Source organism: Oncorhynchus mykiss, chromosome 30 (genome assembly GCF_013265735.2).
Source record: "Oncorhynchus mykiss isolate Arlee chromosome 30, USDA_OmykA_1.1, whole genome shotgun sequence".
Taxonomy (NCBI): Eukaryota; Metazoa; Chordata; class Actinopteri; order Salmoniformes; family Salmonidae; genus Oncorhynchus; species Oncorhynchus mykiss.
In genome coordinates, this window is record NC_050570.1 from 38,373,797 (window position 1) to 38,397,399 (window position 23,603).

A 23,603-nucleotide genomic window follows, 5' to 3' on the forward strand; every position below is an offset into this window, starting at 1 on the left:
CCCTCCACACCCATTAACATCCATCTCCTCTCTCAACCTGTTTCCTCCCTACCTCCACACCACTCGCCACCTCCCTCCCGTTGACCTGAGGAGTGTCGGCATAGTTATTCGTCTGACACCATCCGCCCTGGACAAGGATGCCGTTCAAATGAAGCTAGTCGGGCTCACACAACGATCCACACTAAATACTCTGTGATGTCAAAGTGGAAGACAAATGCTAACATTTGTTTCAATTAAAATGTAAAATAAAACAATAATATTGATGTTAGAATCACCTTTGGCAGTGATTAGCGTGGTCTTTCTGCTTAAGTCTCGAAGAGCATTGCAACCCTGGATTTTACTATATTTGCCCATCTTTCTTTAAAAGATTCTTAAGTTGGTTGTTGATCATTGCTAGACAGCCATTTTCACATCTTGTCATAGATTTTCAAGACGATTTAAGTCAAAACTGTAACTAGGCCACTCAGTAACATTTAATGTCATCTTGGTAAGTAACTTCAGTGTATAATTGGCCTTGCATTTTAGGTTATTGTCCCAGTGTCTGTTGGAAAGCAGACTGGGCCAAGTTTTCATCTATGACTTTGCCTGTGCTTATCCTAAAAAAAACTCCCTAGTCCTTGCCGATGACAAGCATACCCATTACATGATGCAGCCACCACCATGCTTGAAAATATGAAGAGTGGTACTCAGTGATGTGTTGGATTTGCCCCAACCATTATGTGTTGTATTCAGGACAAAAGGTTAATTTCTTTACCACATTTTTTTTGCAGTTGTACTTTCGTGCCTTATTGCAAACAAGATGCATGTTTTGGAATATTTTTATTCTGTACAAGCTTCCTTCTTTTCACTCTATCATTTAGACTAGTATTGTGGAGTAACTACAATGTTGTTGATCCATCCTCAGTTTCTCCTTTCACAGCCATTTAACTCGGTAACTGGTTTAAAAATCACCATTTGCCTCATGGTGAAATCTCTGAGCAGTTTCCTTTCTCTCCGTCAACTGACTTATGAAGAATGCCTGTATCTTTGTAGTGGCTTGGTGTATTGATACACCATCCAAAGTGTAATTAATAACTTCACCATGGTCAAAGGGATATTCAATATTTGTAAGGCAATGGAAGACCTCCCTGGTTTTTGTCGTTGAATCTGAGCTTGGAATTCACTGTTCGACTGAGGGATCTTACAATTAATTGTATGTGCGGGGTACAGAGATGGGGAAGTCATTCAAGTCAACAAAATCATGTTAAACAATATTATTGCACAGAGTTAGTCCATGCAACTTATTACGACTTGTTAAAAACATTTTTACTCCTGAACATATTTAGGCTTGTCATAACGAAGGGGTTAAATACTTATCCTCTTTAAGTCATTTCAGCTTTTAATTTTGTATTAATTAGTAAAAATGTCTAAAAACATAATTCCACTTTGACATCATGGGGAATTTTGTGTAGATCTGTGACACAAAATCTAAATGTAATCCATTTTAAATTCAGGATGTAACACAACAAAATGTGATGATAAAGTCAAGGGGTGTGAATACATTCTGAAGGCACTGTGCACACAAAGTCACACACACCAGGTCTGCAAATACTATGGGAGACAGGAGAAGTGAGCAGACTGGTTTTCCTCCCTCATTTCCTCACTACCTTCTATTTCTCATCAAATAGTGCTCAAGGACCCCTGATCTGTTGGCTTCTGAGTTGAGTTGACACTACACTTAAAAATGCTGGGTTAAAAACAACCCAATTTGGGTTATTTGGTAACCCAGCGGTGGGTAAATATTGGACAGAACACACGCTTGGTTATTTTACCCAGCCAGCTGGGTCGCGTGAATAACCCAACACATTGGGTGTTAGGATTACCCAAGCATGGGTTAATTTAACCATCAGTTAAATCTGTTTTACTCTCATGCTGGGTTGACCTAGCAGCTGGGTCTTAATGTAATACTTGGGTTATTTTCAGGAGGCGTGGCTTATTAGGGGCAGGCCTTTCAGCTAGATCTTATTGGCCACCGGTGAGAGTAAATGCCATTCCTGTTCATCATGTTAAATGTACCTACTGCAGCTTGACATTTTCTTTATTTTCTTTTTGCATTTGACACATTGTTCTATAATATTAACATTATTTATTACATATTATAATATGGTATACCACCTTATTGTATCCCAACAATGGGAATTAAATAGGATTTTAGGGTACTCATGCACTTCTGTAAGCCTCAACGAAACTACAACAATGTAAATGTTCCACTTTAACATGTGATAACTATACAACAGAACGGAAGAACAGGAATGACATTTACTCTCATGGGTGGGTAAAAATAACTATCTGAAAGCCACACCCCTACTACACTATGGCTCCGGTCTTCTGATCTGACACGCTGGGTCATATCTCAATAACCCAGCACCAATAACCCAGCATCAATAACCCAGCAGTTTTTAAAGAAAACAACTCAGCTAAGTGACCCAAAGGATGCAACCCAGCATTTTTGAGAGCGTAATAATGTGGAAACCACATCTTTCTCTCTCTTCACCTCACCTGCTTGGCTCTCTATGTGTGTCTCTGGCTTTATCGTGTTTCTCATACTGTTTCATTGGCTCCTCCAGCAGCTCTGGGCTCTGTATGTGTTGGTTCTTCCTGGTTGTCTCCATGCTCTGGCACCCTGCCTGCCTCTGGCTGGGAAATGTTAGCTAGCTGCTACAGTCTGGAGGAAGTCACAATCAGCCTCTAGTTTATTACGTATACACCAAGACCATACAGTATGACTGAATGGAACCGTTTTATAGCCTACCCACCATAATACAAGCAGTTACAGAAATGGCATATTACATTGGGAATTCTCAAGTTCATACACAAATTCCAATTCTGATTTGATCAATATATCTAGGCCTATAGGTTTGTGCAGAATTGAAGTGTATTGTTAGAACAGGGCTATTAGTAGGCTATAGCCTAAACATTACGGACTGTGCAGAGAATGAATACCAACACATTTTCCCACCTGCTGAATTCAAATAAGCCTATTGTCCTACTATAAAAACACTTCATGTTAAATGTTTATAATATCTTAAAATATAAGCGTTCAATAATTTTCAAACCAATGTTTGATGTGCAAATACAAATGTCCGTACGACGTTCAACGGACATTTGTATTTGCACATCAAACATTTCTCTACCTAGAGAATGCCATATTGTAGCGATTTGATTGTCATTTCGCAACATCAAAAACGACTCACGCATATCGCAAATAAATAGGCTCACATCAAGTCTATGTCAGCGCAGTTAGACTGGATAAAAAAAATGCAAACCATTTCATCCTGTCTTCACTTCTGTGTTAAATTGCAGCCTAAACTACGACAGGAGTTATCGCTAGTGGCAAATACGTGGGTGCATCGGTCACATTGTAGAAATGATGAACAAACTTGAGGCAAAGGTGGTCTGTTTGATATAATTCCTCGCTGCATGTTAACTACAAAAAAGAATAACTCGCATGGAGCGCGGCCGTCTTTAAATGCCTTTCAGAATTGACATGGTATATCCTTTCTTGGAATTAGCCTGCTAAAAAAAATGCTGCCGTTTACATATGAATATTCTCATTCCTGATCGCATAGCCTAGACTCGCAGTAAAATTAACGGTTCTCTTAAACCGCTAAAGTTTATTATGTTCGTTTTTCTACAAATAAACTACAACTAAGTATAGCAAAGTATTGCGTAAGAGCACGCCCAAAATTATTATTATTATTATTAACGTTGAGAGAAACGCAAAACATTAGCCTAGCCTACAACAAGCCAACTTCACTCCATCTGTCAAAATAGAGAATAGCGCACCTGGTTGGTCGTATCTTGTGGCAGGTTTTTAATGAGGATTTTCCTCCTGTTGCTCAACTCGTGGCGAGTTTTCTCCAGCCTCTTCTCAATCTCATCCGGTTCCAAATCGGGTAAGTCTCGGAGACTGGTCCCCTCGGAAACTGCGTCCTCATCCTGGCGGGTCTCCGGGCTGTCAGATTCCAGGAAAGGTGCGTTTGCATGGTTTAAAGAGTGAACGATCGGCGGCTGGATGGAGGAAGCTGCCGCCATCTTGAGTAGCTGTGAAAGAAAGTGAGTGGAGGCAGCGGTAGGTGAGCTATGAAAACCGTGGGGAATATTTTATCGCCATCCTGTGGTGGACTATACCCTATGGCTAATTAACTACACGCTACCTGTCAATAAGCACATCATAGAGAGGCTATAGCAATACAGAGAAGGGGAAACGAATTTACAGGTTGCGTAATTCGATTTATGATCAAGCATAATGCATGCATATACTCTATTTCAAATAAATATTGCTCAAATATATACTGAACAAAAATATACAGTCAACATTTCAATGATTTTACAGAGTTACAGTTCATATATGGAAATCAGTCAATTTAAATAAATGAATTAAGGCTATGGATTTCATATTACTGGGTTGGCTTGGGAGGGCATAGGCCCACTCACTTGGGACGGGTTGGACCTACTGCCAAATTCTCTAAAACGACGTTGGAGACGGCCTATGCTAGAGAAATGAACATTCAATTCTCTGACAACAGCTCTGGTGGATATTCCTGCAGTGAGCATGCCAATTGCCCTCTCCCTCAAAACTTGAGATATTTGTGGCATTGTGTTCATTACATGGTGCATCTGTGTAATGATCATGCTGTTTAATCAGCTTCTTGATACCTGTGAGGTGGATGGGTTATCTTGGCAAAGTAGAAATGCTCACTAACAGGGATGTGAACAAATTTTTGCACACAATTAGAAAGAAATATGCTTTTTGTGCATATGGAAAAATGTGGGGATCTTTTATTTCAGCTCATGGAACATGGGACCAAACACTTCACATGTTGCATTTATATTTTTGCCCAGTATACATTGCAATGTAGGATAAAAGCCCCAGGCAATACTTTATTTAGCCTATAAATAAGAAATAAATAAGCCTAAAATTAAACCAGGATGAGGAAAATGGAATACCATGTCCCCCTGCTGTACAGATTATAAACATGAATGGCCAGGACCTTTCCCTCAGTCAGCCAAAGTCAGTCAATCCTTTTCCTGTGGGTGGAGACTGTGACTGAGTCAGACTGAGCAGTAAATGGCAGCTTTCCTTCAGGACCCTCACAATGTCCATGTATATGTGTGTGTCAGTGTGCGCCTCAGATCAGAATTTACACATTGCAACCCACTTAGGAAATATTCACAGCACAATTATGTTTATAAAAAGGGATGAAAAAAAAACAATCATCCAAAATAGATATGATGCTCCTTTTTCCTCGTGTGATTTTTGGCAGCTAAATATGTAGGGCTATACGCACTGTCACAATTAAGGGATGGAAAAATCCTGCACGCAACTGGTAAATTAAATGACAGGCTTTAGACTGAAGCGGAACTATACCTCATTTATGCAAAAATACAGTAAATCAAACTAACCCACCTAATGTCTGACAGGAGGGTGAGTGGAATAAAAGGCCTATTCCAGGGATACAGGCTATTTACCTGTACATAGCCCATCTACAATTTAGCCCAAACAACTACCTCTCCCCCTACTGCATTTATTTATTTTGCTCCTTTGCACCCCATTAATTCCCTCTACTTTGAACATTCTTCCACTGCAAATCTACCATTCCAGTGTTTTACTTGCTATACTGTATTTACTTTGCCACCATAGCCTTTTTTTTTGCCTTTACCTCCCTTATCTCACCTCATTTGCTCACATTGTATATCGACTTGTGTTTCTACTGTATTATTGACTGTCTGTTTGTTTTACACCATGTGTAACTCGGTTGTTGTATGTGTCAAACTGCTTTGCTTTATCTTGGCCAGGTCGCAATTGTAAATGAGAACTTGTTCTCAACTCGCCTACCTGGTTAAATAAAGGTGAAATAAATAAATAAGAGGGCTTAAATGAGAGCATTCTCTAAACTGTACTGTGTGTGTGCCTACCTGCAGAATGACATGAAACTGACAAATTGGAAGACGTGAATCGTTGAGAACAGTGTTTTCTCTGAAATGATGGTTGGTGATGCTTGTCAGTAACATAATGGACAGACATGATTCATTCAAAGCAGTGATAAACAACAAACTCCCCTCAAGAAAATAATTAATTCATCTATTTTTCTTTCTCTCTCTCATTTAGACATGCACACACACACAGTATCTCCCCTCATCAAAGTCTGTCCCTGTGTTCACCAATGCAAATCAGAGATTCTATGCACATGTAAAAGGCAACACAGGAAACCCAACTACATAGGTACAATGATACAAATGGGGATGGGGGTGCTGGGTTGAACTGCTATGAGAATGATTCACAGCTCCACCGAGTGGGAGTATGAGAAGACATGAGGAAATGTCAGTGCTTGTTGGGACCTGTGAGTGGGTGTCAGCGAGTGACTGAGCGGGCAAAACAGGTACCTGGGAGGCATGTATAAGTGATGTAGGCGGACAGAACCTTGAACCCTGAAGGGCTGTGAGCGAGGAGCTGTGTGTGTGTGTGCCGAGTGTGTGGGAGTGGAAGAGGAACGGTTATCTCAATTTTCGATCCAGAAGAAGAAAAATACTTATTTGTAGACCTATCCATTTCATCCATTTACATGCGCTTCGGACATTTCTTGCTTTTCATCCACGACACTGGATGGTTGTCTTCGTCATACATTTGCACATATCTGGGCTTGAAGAACAGAAAATCACGGATTTCAACAAGATCACGGAATGGATTATGCATGAGCAGGACCACAGTCCGCTCTCATCTACTCAACGCCCTTCAACACAACTTACCCTATGTCCCCTGACGTTACAATTAGTAATGGTATCAGCCTCAACCGGTGGTCCTAAACCACATAGATGAATAGAAGGAGCAGGAAGCAAATAAGTATAGGCCGACTTCAGAATATTGTGGCCGGTTTGATCATGTGTATAATATGCTTACTCCCAAGTTGGCTGGGAACGCCTTGGGTGCACCCAGAATGGAATAATGGCCCGAGGAAAGTAGGAGAACAGTGAGAGTGCTCTAATTCCCGAGCAGATCCCTGGCAGAGAGGGGGAGAAAGATTGAGACAGAGTGGAGCTCCTCTCTTCTCCCTGATGGCCCTGGCCCAGCCTTTAGCACTGCAGAACTATAGCTGGTCCACTTCCCTGTCCTGCTACCCACGGTCATTAAGGAAAAAAAAAACTTCAGCATGTCCTTCTCTGCATCTGAAGGAGAAACTGTGTTTAGAAATATGGAGAGACCTGGTTAAATAGAGGACAGACTGGATGGCACTTGAGTATTCACCCATTATTCATACCTGATGAATTATGCATGTCCTCCTCAACCGCTCTACATTCATATACATTATACTTTGATCATAATTATATTTTTTTAAACCTTCCAAACAGTGATGCCAAAACATCACTTTGGACGTGCATTCACCCCCTCCAAACGAGACGGACTATAACGAAACGTGTTCTTTATTCTACATGCATCAAAACATGTCTTCAAGCTGCAAGGCTGTTCGTTACAGAACTCTATATGGCAATTCAGATAAATAAACGATGCTCTCAGGCAACAATGCATCGCTCTTCCCCAAACCTCCCCCCACCACGGCCAACTGCTAGCTAAAACACGCCGTCCGGGATTGAAAAGTCATTTTGTCTCGTACCTTTCAGTTGACCTAAATGACCTTCCCGACCCAATCTAGTTGGGCCAGTAGCCGAAAGGTTGCTAGGTCGAATCCCCGAGCCGACGAGGTTAAAAAATCTGCCGCTCTGCCCCTGAACAAGGCAGTCGACCCACTGTTCCTAGGCCGTCGTTGTAAAGAAGAATTTGTTCTTTAACTGACCTGCCTAGTCAAATAAAAGGTTAAAGAAAATAAAAAAATATCCAACAACAATAAATATGGGTTGGAGACACACAGCAATTTGGACCGGACACTGAGGATGAGGCTGGATGGCGGAGTAGGTCGTCTCCATCAGTTAACTCCTACTGTATCTGTACTGGGCAGACACGACGTGGTGCCCCACTGACGAACCTAAGAGCATGACGATCCAGTAGTAAAATGTGTCACTTTGTAGGCCTGCCATGTTGTACTGGTGATTGTGTCTGCCATGGGTGGTGTTTAAGGGGTCATGTTATTGCCAAACTAAGAGGAACATTGTCTAAACTAAAAATGACTAATGTTGAATTGAATATTGAATGGAGTAGTACATTATGATACACAGTGAATTAAATACTGAGGCAGTACACGGTACACAGTGAATTAAATACTGAGGCAGTACACGGTACACAGTGAATTAAATACTGAGGCAGTACACGGTACACAGTGAATTAAATACTGAGGCAGTACACGGTACACAGTGAACCGTAGCATAGTAAATGGACAACACATTGAAAGAGGCAAGGGGTTTAAAATGGACTTTTCTTTTTATCACATTCACATTGCAATAAATCTCCGTATTATAACTGTATATGTTACACTGGAAAAAAAGGAATGATATACACACATTGAAGTTCCTTCAGTACATGAATACAATTCATAACGTTCGGTATAAACAAAATTATACTTGCTTACAACAGCTGGTAAATACTGTTAATGCTCTCTCCTGTTAAAAATGTTGTTACTACAACGGAAATAAAAACAAAACAAAAAACAACTGTGAAGACAGTTATTCGCAGCACTACTCGGTAAATGTAGCTCCTGTTTTTCCAGAATCAAACCCACTTATGCTTTGGTACCATCCTGAGTAGGGAATATGCACCGACATGACAAAATCAGGGGGTACATTCACCAGAGCGGTGACGTGTTTGGAGTAACGCTCAGGGCTACGATTTCAGTGGTGGTAGTTAAGAAGAGGACAGTAGATGCTAATTGTGACTAAACCAAATGACTGCTTTTAACTACATTGAGAGGAGAGTACCACAACATCCCATAATGTCAGCTTTAGGGTTAAAGCGACATTGGGGTCAATTCTATTTCAGGAAGTAACCCGGATTAAAACATTTCTAAATTGAAATGAAATTGACCCATAACCTGTCTAGAACTCATTCAAGTCAACAAACAGGGAGAAAGTTCCAATGCAGTCTAAAATGAAATCTCTTCCTGTCAACTGATATCGTCTTACGTGACATTTGGACCCTACGTGTAATAACAATGTGAGGCTTTTAATTAAAGACGATTGCTCTCCAACTGAAGTGTGTAAAATACCACAATGGCAGTCTGTTTTCCATCCAATATGGACCTAAAGGTAGACCTAATATCATCGGAATCGCAGCGTATAGTCAGATCGATACCATGTGCTGAAAAATAGCTAAATATACTCAAATATCCAAGCATCATTTTGAGCATTTTCAGCATAGACATATGGAGTGTAACAACACATTAATAGCTATTTGTAATATTTATTTTAACATATGTACACGTTATACTATTCGTTCAGGAAAAACTAAAAAGAGACATTCTTTACCAAACTAAATGAATGAGGACTAGCACACAGTCATAGGGGGAAACAATTAAAACATGTAATGATGCCTTCAATGGAGATGCTCTGACCACCTTCCTACAATCAGACCAAACACACGCACAAGCAGAGTACACACACACACACACCATGACTGTAGCACACGCAGAGTGTGTACACACACACACACACCATGACTGTAGCACACGCAGAGTGTACACATAAACACACACCATGACTGTAGCACACGCAGAGTGTACACATAAACACACACCATGACTGTAGCACACGCAGAGTGTACACACACACACACCATGACTGTAGCACATGAAGAGTGTACACGTACACACATACATCATGACTGTAGCACACGCAGAGTGTACACACGCACATAAACACACACCATGACTGTAGCACACGCAGAGTGTACACGCGCACACACACCATGACTGTAGCACACGCAGAGTGTACACACACACACACCATGACTGTAGCACACGCAGAGTGTACACACACACACACACACACCATGACTGTAGCACACGCAGAGTGTACACATAAACACACACCATGACTGTAGGACACGCAGAGTGTACACACACACACACCATGACTGTAGCACACGCAGAGTGTACACACACACACACCATGACTGTAGCACACGCAGTGTACACACACACACACACCATGACTGTAGCACACGCAGTGTACACACACACACACCATGACTGTAGCACATGCAGAGTGTACACACACACACACCATGACTGTAGCACACGCAGAGTGTACACACACACACACCATGACTGTAGCACACGCAGAGTGTACACACACACACACCATGACTGTAGCACACGCAGAGTGTACACACACACACACACCATGACTGTAGCACACGCAGAGTGTACACACACACCATGACTGTAGCACACGCAGAGTGTACACACACACACACCATGACTGTAGCACACGCAGAGTGTACACACACACCATGACTGTAGCACACACAGTGCACACACACACACACACCATGACTGTAGCACACGCAGAGTGTACACACACACACACCATGACTGTAGCACACGCAGAGTGTACACACACCATGACTGTAGCACACGCAGAGTGTACACACACACACACCATGACTGTAGCACACGCAGAGTGTACACACACACACACACCATGACTGCAGCACACGCAGAGTGTTAATATTATTAATTTACCGCAAAAGGAACATAAAAATGGATGCAGCCACAACAGCTCTCTCTCTCACACACACACACACACACACACCTCTGTTCAACACTAATAGGTCCCACTCAGGCATAGAGACAGAGAGAGGCATAGAGACAGAGAGAGCCATAGCTTGGTCAACCAGGTCCAGATGCCAGTGTGAGGTCCGAAGACAGACCAACCAATTCCACCAAGCCTCATCATTACCTTTCTTTTCAGGCAGATAACAGGACACCAAAGCATGAGCACTGTACTTCCTGTGTCTGAGTCATTCTGCCAGGGTCCTTGCATGCCCCTTCCTTATTCAGTCATACAGCAGCCCCAGTGACTGACGGTAGGCCAGGTGATCGGAGTACGACACATCTAGTTCAGACAAGTGGGTGGGTTTCTCAATGTCTTCTATTCAGCTCGTCCAGTCATCGGAAAGAGTTTATCATCACAACGACTTCTGATTCTGAAAATAATAAAAACGATAGCGTGAATAACCACTGCCTCGATGCATCCTCGACAGAAAGCGAGGGCAGTGTGCAGGAGAGGCTCTCTGTGGTCCATGATCAGCCACTCTGGTTACCTTAGCGACCAGAGTCCTTTCAGTTCAGCTCCAGCCACATGGTCAGTCTCTACTCTGATCCATCTCAAATCCGGTTCAATAAATAGTAGAAAAATAATCCTTTAATAATCCTTCCTTTTTTATCGCTGTTTACACTTTTAAACAAGTTCAGACCCCCATGTTCTGAGCTGAGCTCTCAAGGGCTAGTGTTCCTCCTACAGTCTATGATCTTCTAAGGAAACTTCCAACAGGGGGGGAAGAGGGGGGTCTGCCCTATTCTCTCTCAGCCCACCTCCCCTCACCCTGGCTGGGCCCAGTGGGAGCCTACATGGTGGTGGAGTCTGGAGGTGACGGTAGTGGTAGCATTGCATGTCAGGGACCCCGCCAATGTAGCGAGGCGTAGCCAGGTGGAGGAAGAGGGCCGGTGGGAGTGGAGGAGAGCCCAGGCCTGGGGGGGGGGGGGGGGGGGGGAATGGAGGTTTAGGATCAGCACTCTGCGTCCACACTGTGCACGGTGACGGCTGCCTGCAGGCGGTGTGTGTGGAGCGGGTGGTGGTAAGGCGGGTGGCGGTACGGGTGGAACTTGTGGCTGAGCAGCGCCGCCGTCTGAGGGGGCGTGTCCAGGTCCAGGTCATCGTCGTGGTTACCCACGTCCACCCCGGCCGACAGTGGGTCGTTGTTGCAGGGAGGGTTCTCGCTGTCCTCCTGAGGACTCATGGTGCTGTAGCCTGATGTAAACAAAACACAGGAACACACGTGTTAATACACATTCAATTCACATACATACATACATACATACATACATACATACATACATACATACATACATGTACAAGCACACAGAAGCACAGTGATGTGTCCCAAACTTGGATGCCATGCCTCTTCCTGTAATCTGAACAGCGTACTACGACAGAGCAGTAGAAACGTCTGAAGAAAATAAGACTTTTACACGCCAGAGGAGACTCACGGCGATCTATAATTACAGTCTCGGGAACACAATTCTTGGCCATCACGCCTCATTAATTACATCCGTGTGAAATCTCAATCGTTGTAGAAATCTCTGGAGAAAGGGAGCTGTACGTGCAGCGAGTGGTGTGCGCTGCACGTGGGGTGGTTTGAAGGGGCGAGCTAAGGGAAAATTTGTGCCCCCGCAGTGGAGGGGATGAGCGCGCATTCAAGGGGGGGGGTGGGGCAGAGAAATCGCCTACACGTTTGAATCAATCCCTCCATCTTCAACGCCTCTCTATCTATTCCTCCATCCATCTCTTCTCTGAATCCCCGCAGATTATTGCCACTGCAACATCGTACATCTCATCTCTGCCTCTGAAACTGCCAAACGCCCAACACTCAGCAGCCCTCAGGCCCTTTAGACTCCGGAGAGAAAACATCAACTCTTAGAAAACACCAGAACTGTCGAAAGAAGAGAAACTTGCTGAGCGTAGTGGAAGGTAGATCGGAGTGGATGATGGGTTTAGGAGTGGGCAGTGGCTGGGCATCTATCGGGATCTATCTAAGAGAAACAGAGAGGTACTGAGATAGACTTGCTAGCAGAGCTTTTGAATGGGATTTGGGCTTTCGAAATGTTCTCTGAAAACAGTCAGGGGGAACTTCAATAGGATCCGGGGGAGAGGAAAGATACCGACTTCAGCGCCACCGACTGTATGGCTCCTCTCTTCTACCCACAACTCCTGCCATCTCCAGATGAGAAGACATTTCAGACAGTGCTACTGCTGTTGTCCTTTGGTGTCAGTCGAAGGACAACAGAGGAGCACAGGGTGTGAGAAAACAGAGACCGCGACTGAAACGGAGGATGTGAAAAGGTCAGGAGTGAGGTAATAACTTACACAAAGACATAATACACAGAGAGAGGCTGAATTACTAATGCCCATGGCAGGATGTCTGTTTGCCTGCAGCCTGTTAGACAACATCCTTGACCCCGAACAAACACCAAATGCCCCTCCAATTCCCTGGCGGGTGTACCAACAGATACCAGCTCAGTGTTTCCACACACTCAAACACTGTGTTAAACCTGTGAGTGTGTGTGTGTGTGTGTGTTCAGAGACCCTTCAGCTGTGTGAGTGCGTGGGAGGACACCTCCGACTGGGCCGAGGAAAAGAACCGGAACCGTCTGCCCCGAAGCGCTTCAGTCCCCTTTCTTACACTCTCTCTCTCTCCATTTCTCAACTGCCTCTCCTACACTTCCCTCTCTGATCAGTGGTTACACAACCGGCGGCAGCTAGAAAGAGACTCGTCTCCAGAGAAGCGAGGGAACAACAAAAGGCAGCGTGTTCTACCTGTTATGTGGGTTTTCAGACTTATACCCCCCCCCCCCCCGTTTAACCAGAATGTGTGTGATTTTAAGGGGAGTGCGGTGCCCCGCTTCCTCGGTGGTCGTCTTGTGGTCTTACCGTGGTCACTCTCCGTCCCTGACCGTCCCCAGTACCTCCTCCGGCGTTCAGGGCTGTGGGTGTGTCTCTCGATCACCGCCGCGATGAACCGGGTGTTGCTGACTGGAAGGCGAGGAACAACAAGGCAACAATCCAGGTCAACTCGAGGGCAAAGGTTAGCGAACACACGGTCAGATCAAGTTAGAGGTGCAATATTTATTCGCTGCTTAGCGGTCATTTCAAGCGAGAAACTAAATCAGGGATTGTGCCTTTAACGAGGGCTCCAAGAGTTCCTTTCAGGATTGCAAAGGCTCACCGTCTTACAGAACACTTGAATTACTATTGGAACCCATTGGTGAGGAAAAGCACACGGACACTAATCTACACTGAGTGTACAAAACATTAGGACATAGACTGACCAGGTAAAGCCATGATCCCTTGTCGACGTCACTAGTTAAATCCGCTTCACAAATCAGTGTAGATGAAGGGGAGGAGACGGGTTACAGAATGATTTCTAAGCCTTGAGACAAATGCGACATGGATTGGGTGTGTGTGCCTTTCAGAGGATGAATGGGCAAGACAAAACACTGAAGTGCCCTTGAATGAGGTATGGTAGTAGGTGCCAGGCGCCTGTCAAGAACTGCAATGCTGCTGGATTTTTCACACACTCAACAGTTTCCCGTTGTGTTTCAAGAACGGTCCACCACCCAAAGGACTTCCAGCCAACTTCACAACTGTGGGAAGCATTGGAGTCGACAAGGGGCCAGCATCCCCGCGGAACGCTTTCGACACCTTGCAGAGAGTCCACACCCCGACGAGAACTGAAGCTCTTCTGAGGGCCAAAGGGGCTGCGACTCAATATCAGGAAGGTGTCCTGTCCACCTCAGTGTATACGGCGTACTTACTGATCCCCCTGTCTTCGTGGCTGTCCTCGTCTCGCTCGTCTCTCTCGTTATCCAGGTTAGACATCCTGACGGACATCTCTGTAGGGGGGGGGGGGGGGGGGGAAGAGAGAGAGCGATGGATTCTCTTTAGCCAGGGTTAATAATGACAGATATTACCTTTAAGAAGAGGCCCCTGTGTGCCGCAGCGTCTAGGAAGGTCAGCCGTTCATTTTTACATATCATTCCCATGGCGGCCGTAGCAGCTTCCTCTAGCAACACTAAGACTTAAGGTGCTCAGGCAACATCGGAGCAATAATGGTCTTGGAGTTGGCTACACCTTCATAGCGGACTTACACAAACCACAAAGTGGTCTCGAACGACAATAACATTTCCTGTGCACGAGACTTGAATCAAACCTAAATCGGAAAAAGGTCGACCGGCGTCACCGACATTGTCCAGCTTACATGAGCCAACCAGCTGCATTTACACAGTCCGTTGTTTCTGGGCGACGGTCATCCTAAGTACGTCACGGTTGTCTTACCCTGTGCAGCCAGAGGGGACATGTGTTGATGTGAGCGTCGGTGGATCTGGTGTCTGTAGGCGTAGACAGCCAACACCAGCACCATGATGCAGCCCATAATACCCCCGGCAACCGGCCCAACCGGGGCACTCTTCATCATGTTCAGAGACACTACCTCTTCATCTGGGAGAGGGGAGAGGAGAGAGGAGAGAGGGGAGAGGGGAGAGGAGAGAGGGGAGAGGGGAGAGGAGAGAGGGGAGAGGGGAGAGGGGAGAGGGAAGGGGGAGGAGAGGAGGGAGAGGAGAGAGGGAGAGGAGAGAGGGAGAGGAGAGAGGGAGAGGAGAGAGGGAGAGGAGAGAGGGAGAGGAGAGAGGGAGAGGAGAGAGGGAGAGGAGAGAGGGTGAGAGGGAGAGAGGGAGAGAGGGAGAGGGAGAGGAGAGAGGGAGAGGAGAGGGGGAGAGGGAGAGGGAGAGGGAGAGGGGAGAGGGGAGAGGGGAGAGGGAGAGGGAGAGGGGAGAGGGAGAGAAGAGCGAAGGGTTACATTCCATCTACAAAAGGAGAAAACTCACCGGACAAGAGTCTATCCCACTAGCTCATTCTGTTTGCATGACCTCGTGACAGCAAGGTTTATGCGAAAAACTCACCCAGCATCCCCATGCCGTCCATGTAAGGGCTCTTGGCCCCCACGATGCCCCCGAAGCACTCTTTCTGCAGGGCACAGTAAGGCTTGTCCAGGTGGGTCTTCCCATCACTGTCCACCATGCACCACTCACAGTCCAGCACGCCAAAACAGTCACTGAGGACCACAGGGTAAAAGGTCAGAGTTAATCAAGTCTATGACGTACAAGGGATTTCCTTCACAGTTCATCTCAGCAAGTCTATTTTTGGAAATTATTTGTAATCCGACACGTTGCTCTTCTGAAATCAGCGTCACTACATTATTTAATCCATCCATGTACCAACAGATGACAAGGTGAGGCCTAAATTTAAGTATTTCCTCCCCCTGTCGTTCCCCCAGGTTGGTGATGTGGGCTGTAATGGGTCACAATTTCTTTGGCATAGTCCATCTGTAGATGTTCTACAAAATGGTCATACTAGCAACCGACAGTCTGTTGACACGCAACAGACTGTCTGTCAATAAGCAAGTGCTTGCTAAGGTTAGGATTTGATTTAAGGTAAGGTTTAAAAAACAAGGGATTAGGGTAAAGGTTAAATTGGAGATTAGTAGATTGTGAGTTGAAATTGTTACTGTTTGGTCCGTAGAGCATCGACAGCTGGACTACCCAAACAGAGTGTTAAACCCTTTTGTGTGCTCTACCTGCTGGTGAAGAGCATCTACAGCTGGACTACCCAAACAGAGTGTTAAACCCCTTCGTGTGCTCTACCTGCTGGTGAAGAGCATCTACAGCTGGACTACCCAAACAGAGTGTTAAACCCCTTCATGTGCTCTACCTGCTGGTGAAGAGCATCTACAGCTGGACTACCCAAACAGAGTGTTAAACCCCTTCGTGTGCTCTACCTGCTGGTGAAGAGCATCTACAGCTGGACTACCCAAACAGAGTGTTAAACCCCTTCGTGTGCTCTACCTGCTGGTGAAGAGCATCTACAGCTGGACTACCCAAACAGAGTGTTAAACCCCTTCATGTGCTCTACCTGCTGGTGAAGAGCATCTACAGCTGGACTACCCAAACAGAGTGTTAAACCCCTTCGTGTGCTCTACCTGCTGGTGAAGAGCATCTACAGCTGGACTACCCAAACAGAGTGTTAAACCCCTTCGTGTGCTCTACCTGCTGGTGAAGAGCATCTACAGCTGGACTACCCAAACAGAGTGTTAAACCCCTTCGTGTGCTCTACCTGCTGGTGAAGAGCATCTACAGCTGGACTACCCAAACAGAGTGTTAAACCCCTTCGTGTGCTCTACCTGCTGGTGAAGAGCATCTACAGCTGGACTACCCAAACAGAGTGTTAAACCCCTTCGTGTGCTCTACCTGCTGGTGAAGAGCATCTACAGCTGGACTACCCAAACAGAGTGTTAAACCCCTTCATGTGCTCTACCTGCTGGTGAAGAGCATCTACAGCTGGACTACCCAAACAGAGTGTTAAACCCCTTCGTGTGCTCTACCTGCTGGTGAAGAGCATCTACAGCTGGACTACCCAAACAGAGTGTTAAACCCCTTCGTGTGCTCTACCTGCTGGTGAAGAGCATCTACAGCTGGACTACCCAAACAGAGTGTTAAACCCCTTCGTGTGCTCTACCTGCTGGTGAAGAGCATCTACAGCTGGACTACCCAAACAGAGTGTTAAACCCCTTCGTGTGCTCTACCTGCTGGTGAAGAGCATCTACAGCTGGACTACCCAAACAGAGTGTTAAACCCCTTCGTGTGCTCTACCTGCTGGTGAAGAGCATCTACAGCTGGACTACCCAAACAGAGTGTTAAACCCCTTCGTGTGCTCTACCTGCTGGTGAAGAGCATCTACAGCTGGACTACCCAAACAGAGTGTTAAACCCCTTCATGTGCTCTACCTGCTGGTGAAGAGCATCTACAGCTGGACTACCCAAACAGAGTGTTAAACCCCTTCATGTGCTCTACCTGCTGGTGAAGAGCATCTACAGCTGGACTACCCAAACAGAGTGTTAAACCCCTTCGTGTGCTCTACCTGCTGGTGAAGAGCATCTACAGCTGGACTACCCAAACAGAGTGTTAAACCCCTTCATGTGCTCTACCTGCTGGTGAAGCGTTGGCTGCAGCGGGTGTTGATACACTGGGGCAGGGTGTCCTGCAGACTGGAGTCCATCACCGTCAGAGAGAGGGGCTCCTGGTGCACCTCGCAGCTGGGGTTCCTGAAGAACAACGGCACATGGTCAGACCACGATGACCGTGGACCACGCGGTCGGGCGCCAGAAACGCATGACCCGGCGACCGCACGGTCAAACAGCAGCAATGTGCAAGCCAAACCATGAAAAGACACCTGGCACCGGCAGTCAGGCTAATGAAGTCGGAGAACCGGCGTGGCCAAAACAGTTCAATCCATGAACGGAAAAGACAACAAGGACGGTTCAATTATCATTTAGGCTACAGGCTTTCAACAGCTCAACTGAGGGAGAAACTAGCATTATGGAGCAAAGGTCAAAAGAGGGAACACGACACGTGAATGCCGGACTGTCTGCAGAACGATAGCTTTGTGGATGATCTTATATACCACACATTCCTCCATTTCCCCCCCCCCCCCCCCCCCAAAAAAAGCCCCTGCCAGTCAGACATAGAGTTTGTCAGTGGAATGATGCAGTCACAGTGAAATGGTTGACTGAAGACAGGCGTCTCGGTGTGTGTATTACATTTAGAAAATTTAACAGACGCTTAACAGTGCCTCCGGAAAGTATTCAGACCCCTCGACTTTCCCCACTGTTTGTTACGTTACAGCCTTATTCTAAAAATGGATTAAATATATATACATATATTTTTCCCAGCAACACACACACAATACCCCATAATGATAAAGCGAAAACAGGAATTACCTTATTTACATAAGTATTCAGACCCTTTGCAATGAGACTCGAAATTGAGCTCTGATGCATCCTGTTTCCATTGATCATCCCTGGGTTTCTGCAACTTGATTGCGGGCCTCCCGAGAGGCGCAGCGGTCTACGGCACTGCATCGCAGTGCTTGAGGCTTCACTACAGCCCTGGGTTCGATCCCAGGCTGTGTCACAGCCGGCCGTGACTGGGAGACCGATGAGGCGGCGCACAATTGGTCCAGCGTCGTCTGGGTTAGGGGTTTGGCCGGCCGGGATTTCCTTATCCCATCGTGCTCTTGCGACACCTTGTCCCGGGCTGGAGGCCTGCAAGCGGCTAGCTTCTGGGTTAAGCGAGCAGTGTGTCAAGAAGGAGTGCGGCTTGGCAGGATTGTGTTTCAGAGGACGCATGGCTCTCGACCATCGCCTCTCCCGAGTCCATAGGAGAGTTGCAGCGATGGGACAAGACTGTAACTACCAATTGGATATCAAGAAACTAGGTAGAAAAAAAGGGTAAAAGTACAACAACAACAAAAATAATCCTTGATTGGAGACCACCTGTGGTAAATTCAATTGACTGGACATGATTTTGAAAGGCACACACCTGTCTATATAAGGTCCCACAGTTGACAGTGCATAACAGAGCAAAAACCAAGACATGAGGTCGAAGGAATTGTCTGTAGAGCTCCGAGACAGGATTGTGTCGAGGCACAGATCTGGGGAAGGGGGCCCCAAAAAATTCTGCAGCTCCAAGAACATAGTGGCTTCCATCATTCTTAGATGGAAGAAGTTTGGAACCACCAAGAGTCTTCCTAGAGCTGGACGCCAAGCCAAACTGAGCAATTGGGGAAGAAGGGCCTTGGTCAGGGAGGTGACCAAGAACCCAATGGTCACACGGATAGAGCTCTTGAGTTCCTCTGTGGAGATGGGAGAATCTTTCAGAAGGACAACCATCTTTGCAGCACTCCACCAATTAGGCCTTTATGGTAGAGTGGCCAGACGGAAGCCTCTCCTCAAATAAAAGGCATAACAGCCCACTTGGAGTTTGTCAAAATGCACCTAAAGACTCTCAGAGCATGAGAAACAAGATTCTCTGGTGTCAGAGGAAGGCCCTAAAAATTGCAAGCAGTACCAGAGTGCCAAGTCTAGGACAAAAAGGTTTCTCAACAGTTTTTACCCCCAAGCCATAAGACTCCTGAACAGGTAATCAAATGGCTACCCGGACTATTTGCACTGTGTCTCCCCCCCAACCCCTCTTTTACACTGATGCTACTCTGTTTATCATATATGCATAGTGACTAACTATACATTCAAGTACATACTACCTCAATTGGCCCAACCAACCAGTGCTCCCACACATTGGCTAACTGGGCTATCTGCATTGTGTCCCACCCACCACCCGCCAACCCCTCTCTTTTACGCTACTGCTACTCTCTGTTCATCATATATGCATAGTCACTTTAACAATATCTACATGTACATACTACCTCAATCAGCCTGACTAACCGGTGTCTGTATGTAGCCTCGCTACCTTTATAGCCTCGCTACTGTATATAGCCTCGCTACTGTATATAGCCTCGCTACTTTTATAGCCTCGCTACTTTTATAGCCTCGCTACTTTTATAGCCTCGCTACTTTTATAGCCTCGCTACCTTTATAGCTTCGCTACTGTATATAGCCTGTCTTTTTACTGTTGTTTTATTTATTTACCTACCTATTGTTCACCTAATACCTTTTTTGCACTATTGGTTAGAGCGTGTAAGTAAGCATTTCACTGTAAGGTCTACCTACACCTGTCTACGGTGAAGCACGGTGGTGGCAGCATCATGCTGTGGGGATGTTTTTCAGCGGCAGGGACTGGGAGACTAGTCAGGATCGAGGCAAAGATGAACGGAGCAAAGTACAGAGAGATCCTTGACGAAAACTTGCTCCAGAGCACTCAGCTCCCCATCCAACCTGACAGAGCATGTGAGGATCTGCAGAGAGGAACGGGAGAAACTCCCCAAATACAGGTGTGCCGTACATATAGCACCATACCAAAGAAGACTAGAGGCTGTAATCGCTGCCCAAAGGTGCTTCAACAAAGCACTGAGTAAAGGGTCTGAATACTTATGTAAATGTGATATAAAAAGTTTATTTTTTTATACATTTCCAAAAATGTCTAAAAACCTGTTTTTGATTTGTCATTATGGGGTATCGTGTGTAGATTGATGGGGGGAAAAAATGTAAAATAAGAAAAGCTGTAAAATGTACCAGAATGTCGAAAAAGTCAGGGGGTCTGAATACTTTCCGAATGTACTGTATATACAGAGCGGCGTACAGATAAGATAGCTAGGGGAGATAACCACATATCACAGTCCCTGCAAGCACATTTTCCCTCAGTAAAAGTAGTCGTCAGCAAAGTCAGTGCAAGCAGGAAAAGACAAGGGTCCATGCTATCCGGGATCCTTGGGATATCCTTACCCCATTGAAGTTGACATGTTAGACGGTCAGGGGAATGGTTAGGGTAAGGGTTTAGGGTAGGGACGTCCCAGGGACCCAAGGATAGCACTGACCAAAAGACAATTGTTTTCTGGGGAGAGAGAGAGAGAGACACTCTGTGAAGGGGTAGGTGTTCAGATGTTTTCGGGATGTGTCCTGAGATGAGGCGGAAGCTTGTTCCACCATTGGGGTTCCTGAGCAGTCATCACAGCCATTTGATTATTATGACAGACAGCCTGATGGAACGATGTTGGAGAAGATGACCAACAGAGCTACTAAAGAGTCTGCAGGCACTAAAGAGTTGGCACATATACAGTACACACGCGTCTCTTTACCATGTTTAAACACGGCAGGACTGTAATTGTTGTTGGCGGTAGGCTACGCAATACAGAACCGTAATTAGGGATCCGAGCACTCACCTGTTTTCAGCGTAGCTAAGGTTGCCAGTACATTCATTGACCTCCAGGGGGCACTCACATGGACACTCACACTCATTCTGCTCCATCCTGCAGCAAAAGTCAGACAAACTTCAAAAATGTTTTCAAAAAAATAATCGACTTTTATCTACAGAGATGATTAAAAAATGTTTTTAATGGATAGAGTTTAAATAATGTAAAGCATACTATCCCACCCTGTTCACACAGATAAATCGCTCATTCACAGTAATAAGAAAACCACCCCAACGCATCTCCTACGCAACTCGGTGCTCGGCGACCGTGTCTGACCTGTGACAGTTGAGACAGAGGCGGTCCACGGTGCTGCAGGCACAGAAAGCCAGCGAGTCGCACGTCTCGTTGACGATGCCCGCGAAAGCGTTGGTCCCTGGGATACGGGTCAGACGGTACTTGGAGCAGTGGCTCCCGTGGACCAGGTTCGTCAGGTCGCCCTGGGGGAAGGCGGTGGATACAGTGAGAGAAAGGAAAATACGCTACTGTACTACAGTTGAACAAAAATGGCTCTTACGAGGAAGGCACCAAGGGCCTACAGTATTTTTGCTGTTATTTCTTCTGAGTAAGCAACAGTGAGCCTGCTATATTATTTCCCACCACTTGGTGGGGCTATGACACTGATAGATCATTACACATGTTGGAATAAACGTTCCCGGGCAAAGTGGTTTTACGAGGACAACACAGTGTGCATCTGTCTAGCAGTCGAACTGGGCTCGCATTCCCCCGTTTGTGTCGCAACCTAACCTCGGTGACCGCGTCATAACCCATCCACTCACAATGATACTGCTGTTGAACTTGTAGAAGCGCTGGACCGTGCGGTCACTGAAGCTGTTGCAGAGGTTCTTCTTGACAAAGTTGGGGTGGTTCAAGATGTCGTTGGCCACCAGCGGTTCCTTGTGGGTGATGTGCTGCTGTTCGGCGGGGGCGTGGCCTTTAGGGTCGATGAGGGTGGGGTGGGCCACCAGGTAACCCCTGTCCTCCATGATGAAACACCTAAACACACAGAGAGAGAGTGAGACTCCCGTTCAAGTACCAATCCGTTTACTGGTCGGTACAATGAATTTGACTTCACGCACTTGAGCCCCAAAAAACGGGAACGCATGCCCACTGAAACCCATCTGACTTCAACACAATAGAACCCAGAGCTCAGAGCGGATGTAGAAGGCAGAGAGAACAGGGTTAAGTCAGAAGAGAGAGGGGGTGGTAGAGAGAGAACAGGGTTAAGTCAGAAGAGAGAGGGGGGTGGTAGAGAGAGAACAGGGTTAAGTCAGAAGAGAGAGAGGGGGGTGGTAGAGAGAGAGCAGTGTTAAGTCAGAAGAGAGAGGGGGGTGGTAGAGAGAGAACAGGGTTAAGTCAGAAGAGAGAGGGGGTGGTAGAGAGAGAACAGGGTTAAGTCAGAAGAGAGAGGGGGGTGGTAGAGAGAGAGCGGTGTTAAGTCAGAAGAGAGAGGGAGAGCAGGATCTGGGGGTAAAGAGCGCCACATGGGACAGAATCCAGCTCAGCTCATTCTATTGTCCTCCTGAGCCCCATATTACCCCCATCCTGCCTGAGCCAAACACAAATCAACCCCAACCAAGTCCCTCTGAGCCCTAAATTACCCCATATTGCCTGATCCAAACCCATTCAACCCCAACCGACCCCAGCCAGACCCCGGTCCTCTTACCCTGGGTTAATCCTGTTAAACATGAACCACTGAACACCAAGACTCTCAGAGAGAGAGCGAGAGAGAGAGAAAGAGAGGTAGAGAAAGAGGGAGGATGGGGGAGAGAGAAAGAGGGAGGATGGGGGAGAGAGAAAGAGGGAGGATGGGGGAGAGAGAAAGAGGGAGGATGGGGGAGAGAGAAAGAGGGAGGATGGGGGAGAGAGAGGGAGGGAGAAGGAGAGCGAGAGAGAGGGAGGGAGAAGGAGAGCGAGAGAGAGGGAGGGGGGGAGAGAGAGGGAGGGAGAAGGAGAGCGAGAGAGAGGGAGGGAGTGAGAGGAAAGGAGGGGAAAGAGACGAGAAAGAGAGAGGGAGAGAATGCAGCAGCATCTAACGTAACAGGATGTCTCTGGAATGCAATTATAATCAGCTTATCTCCTTTTGTCGCCATTTCTCTCCCTCCCTCCCTCTCCGCCTCTTCTAACCAGCATAGAGTTTA

At 46.2% G+C, this 23,603-nt stretch overlaps 2 protein-coding genes across 4 annotated transcripts in view; both read right to left on the reverse strand.

Annotated features, from left to right (window-relative positions):
- The window catches only part of LOC110521000 (ribonucleoprotein PTB-binding 2), a 90,152-nt gene extending 85,831 nt beyond the window's left edge, over positions 1–4,321 (reverse strand). The window contains exon 1 of one of the 3 annotated variants that reach the window (XM_036968785.1): positions 3,826–4,321. In XM_036968785.1, coding sequence (XP_036824680.1) covers positions 3,826–4,074 — 249 coding nt within the window. In that variant the 5' untranslated portion in view covers positions 4,075–4,321. The remainder of the gene's footprint in view (positions 1–3,825) is intronic. The other 2 variants (XM_036968784.1, XM_036968786.1) reach the window with 2 other exon arrangements.
- A 6,073-nt stretch (positions 4,322–10,394) lies between these two features.
- Positions 10,395–23,603, reverse strand: part of LOC110521803 (VWFA and cache domain-containing protein 1) — an 80,401-nt gene continuing 67,192 nt past the window's right edge. Inside the window, exons 18-26 of the mRNA XM_036968893.1 lie at positions 22,242–22,458; positions 21,742–21,902; positions 21,436–21,522; positions 17,747–17,863; positions 15,666–15,817; positions 15,043–15,204; positions 14,523–14,600; positions 13,639–13,740; positions 10,395–11,958 (exon numbers count right to left, since the gene is read on the reverse strand). Of these exons, the coding sequence (XP_036824788.1) occupies positions 11,717–11,958; positions 13,639–13,740; positions 14,523–14,600; positions 15,043–15,204; positions 15,666–15,817; positions 17,747–17,863; positions 21,436–21,522; positions 21,742–21,902; positions 22,242–22,458 (1,318 nt within the window). The 3' untranslated portion in view covers positions 10,395–11,716. The remainder of the gene's footprint in view (positions 11,959–13,638; positions 13,741–14,522; positions 14,601–15,042; positions 15,205–15,665; positions 15,818–17,746; positions 17,864–21,435; positions 21,523–21,741; positions 21,903–22,241; positions 22,459–23,603) is intronic.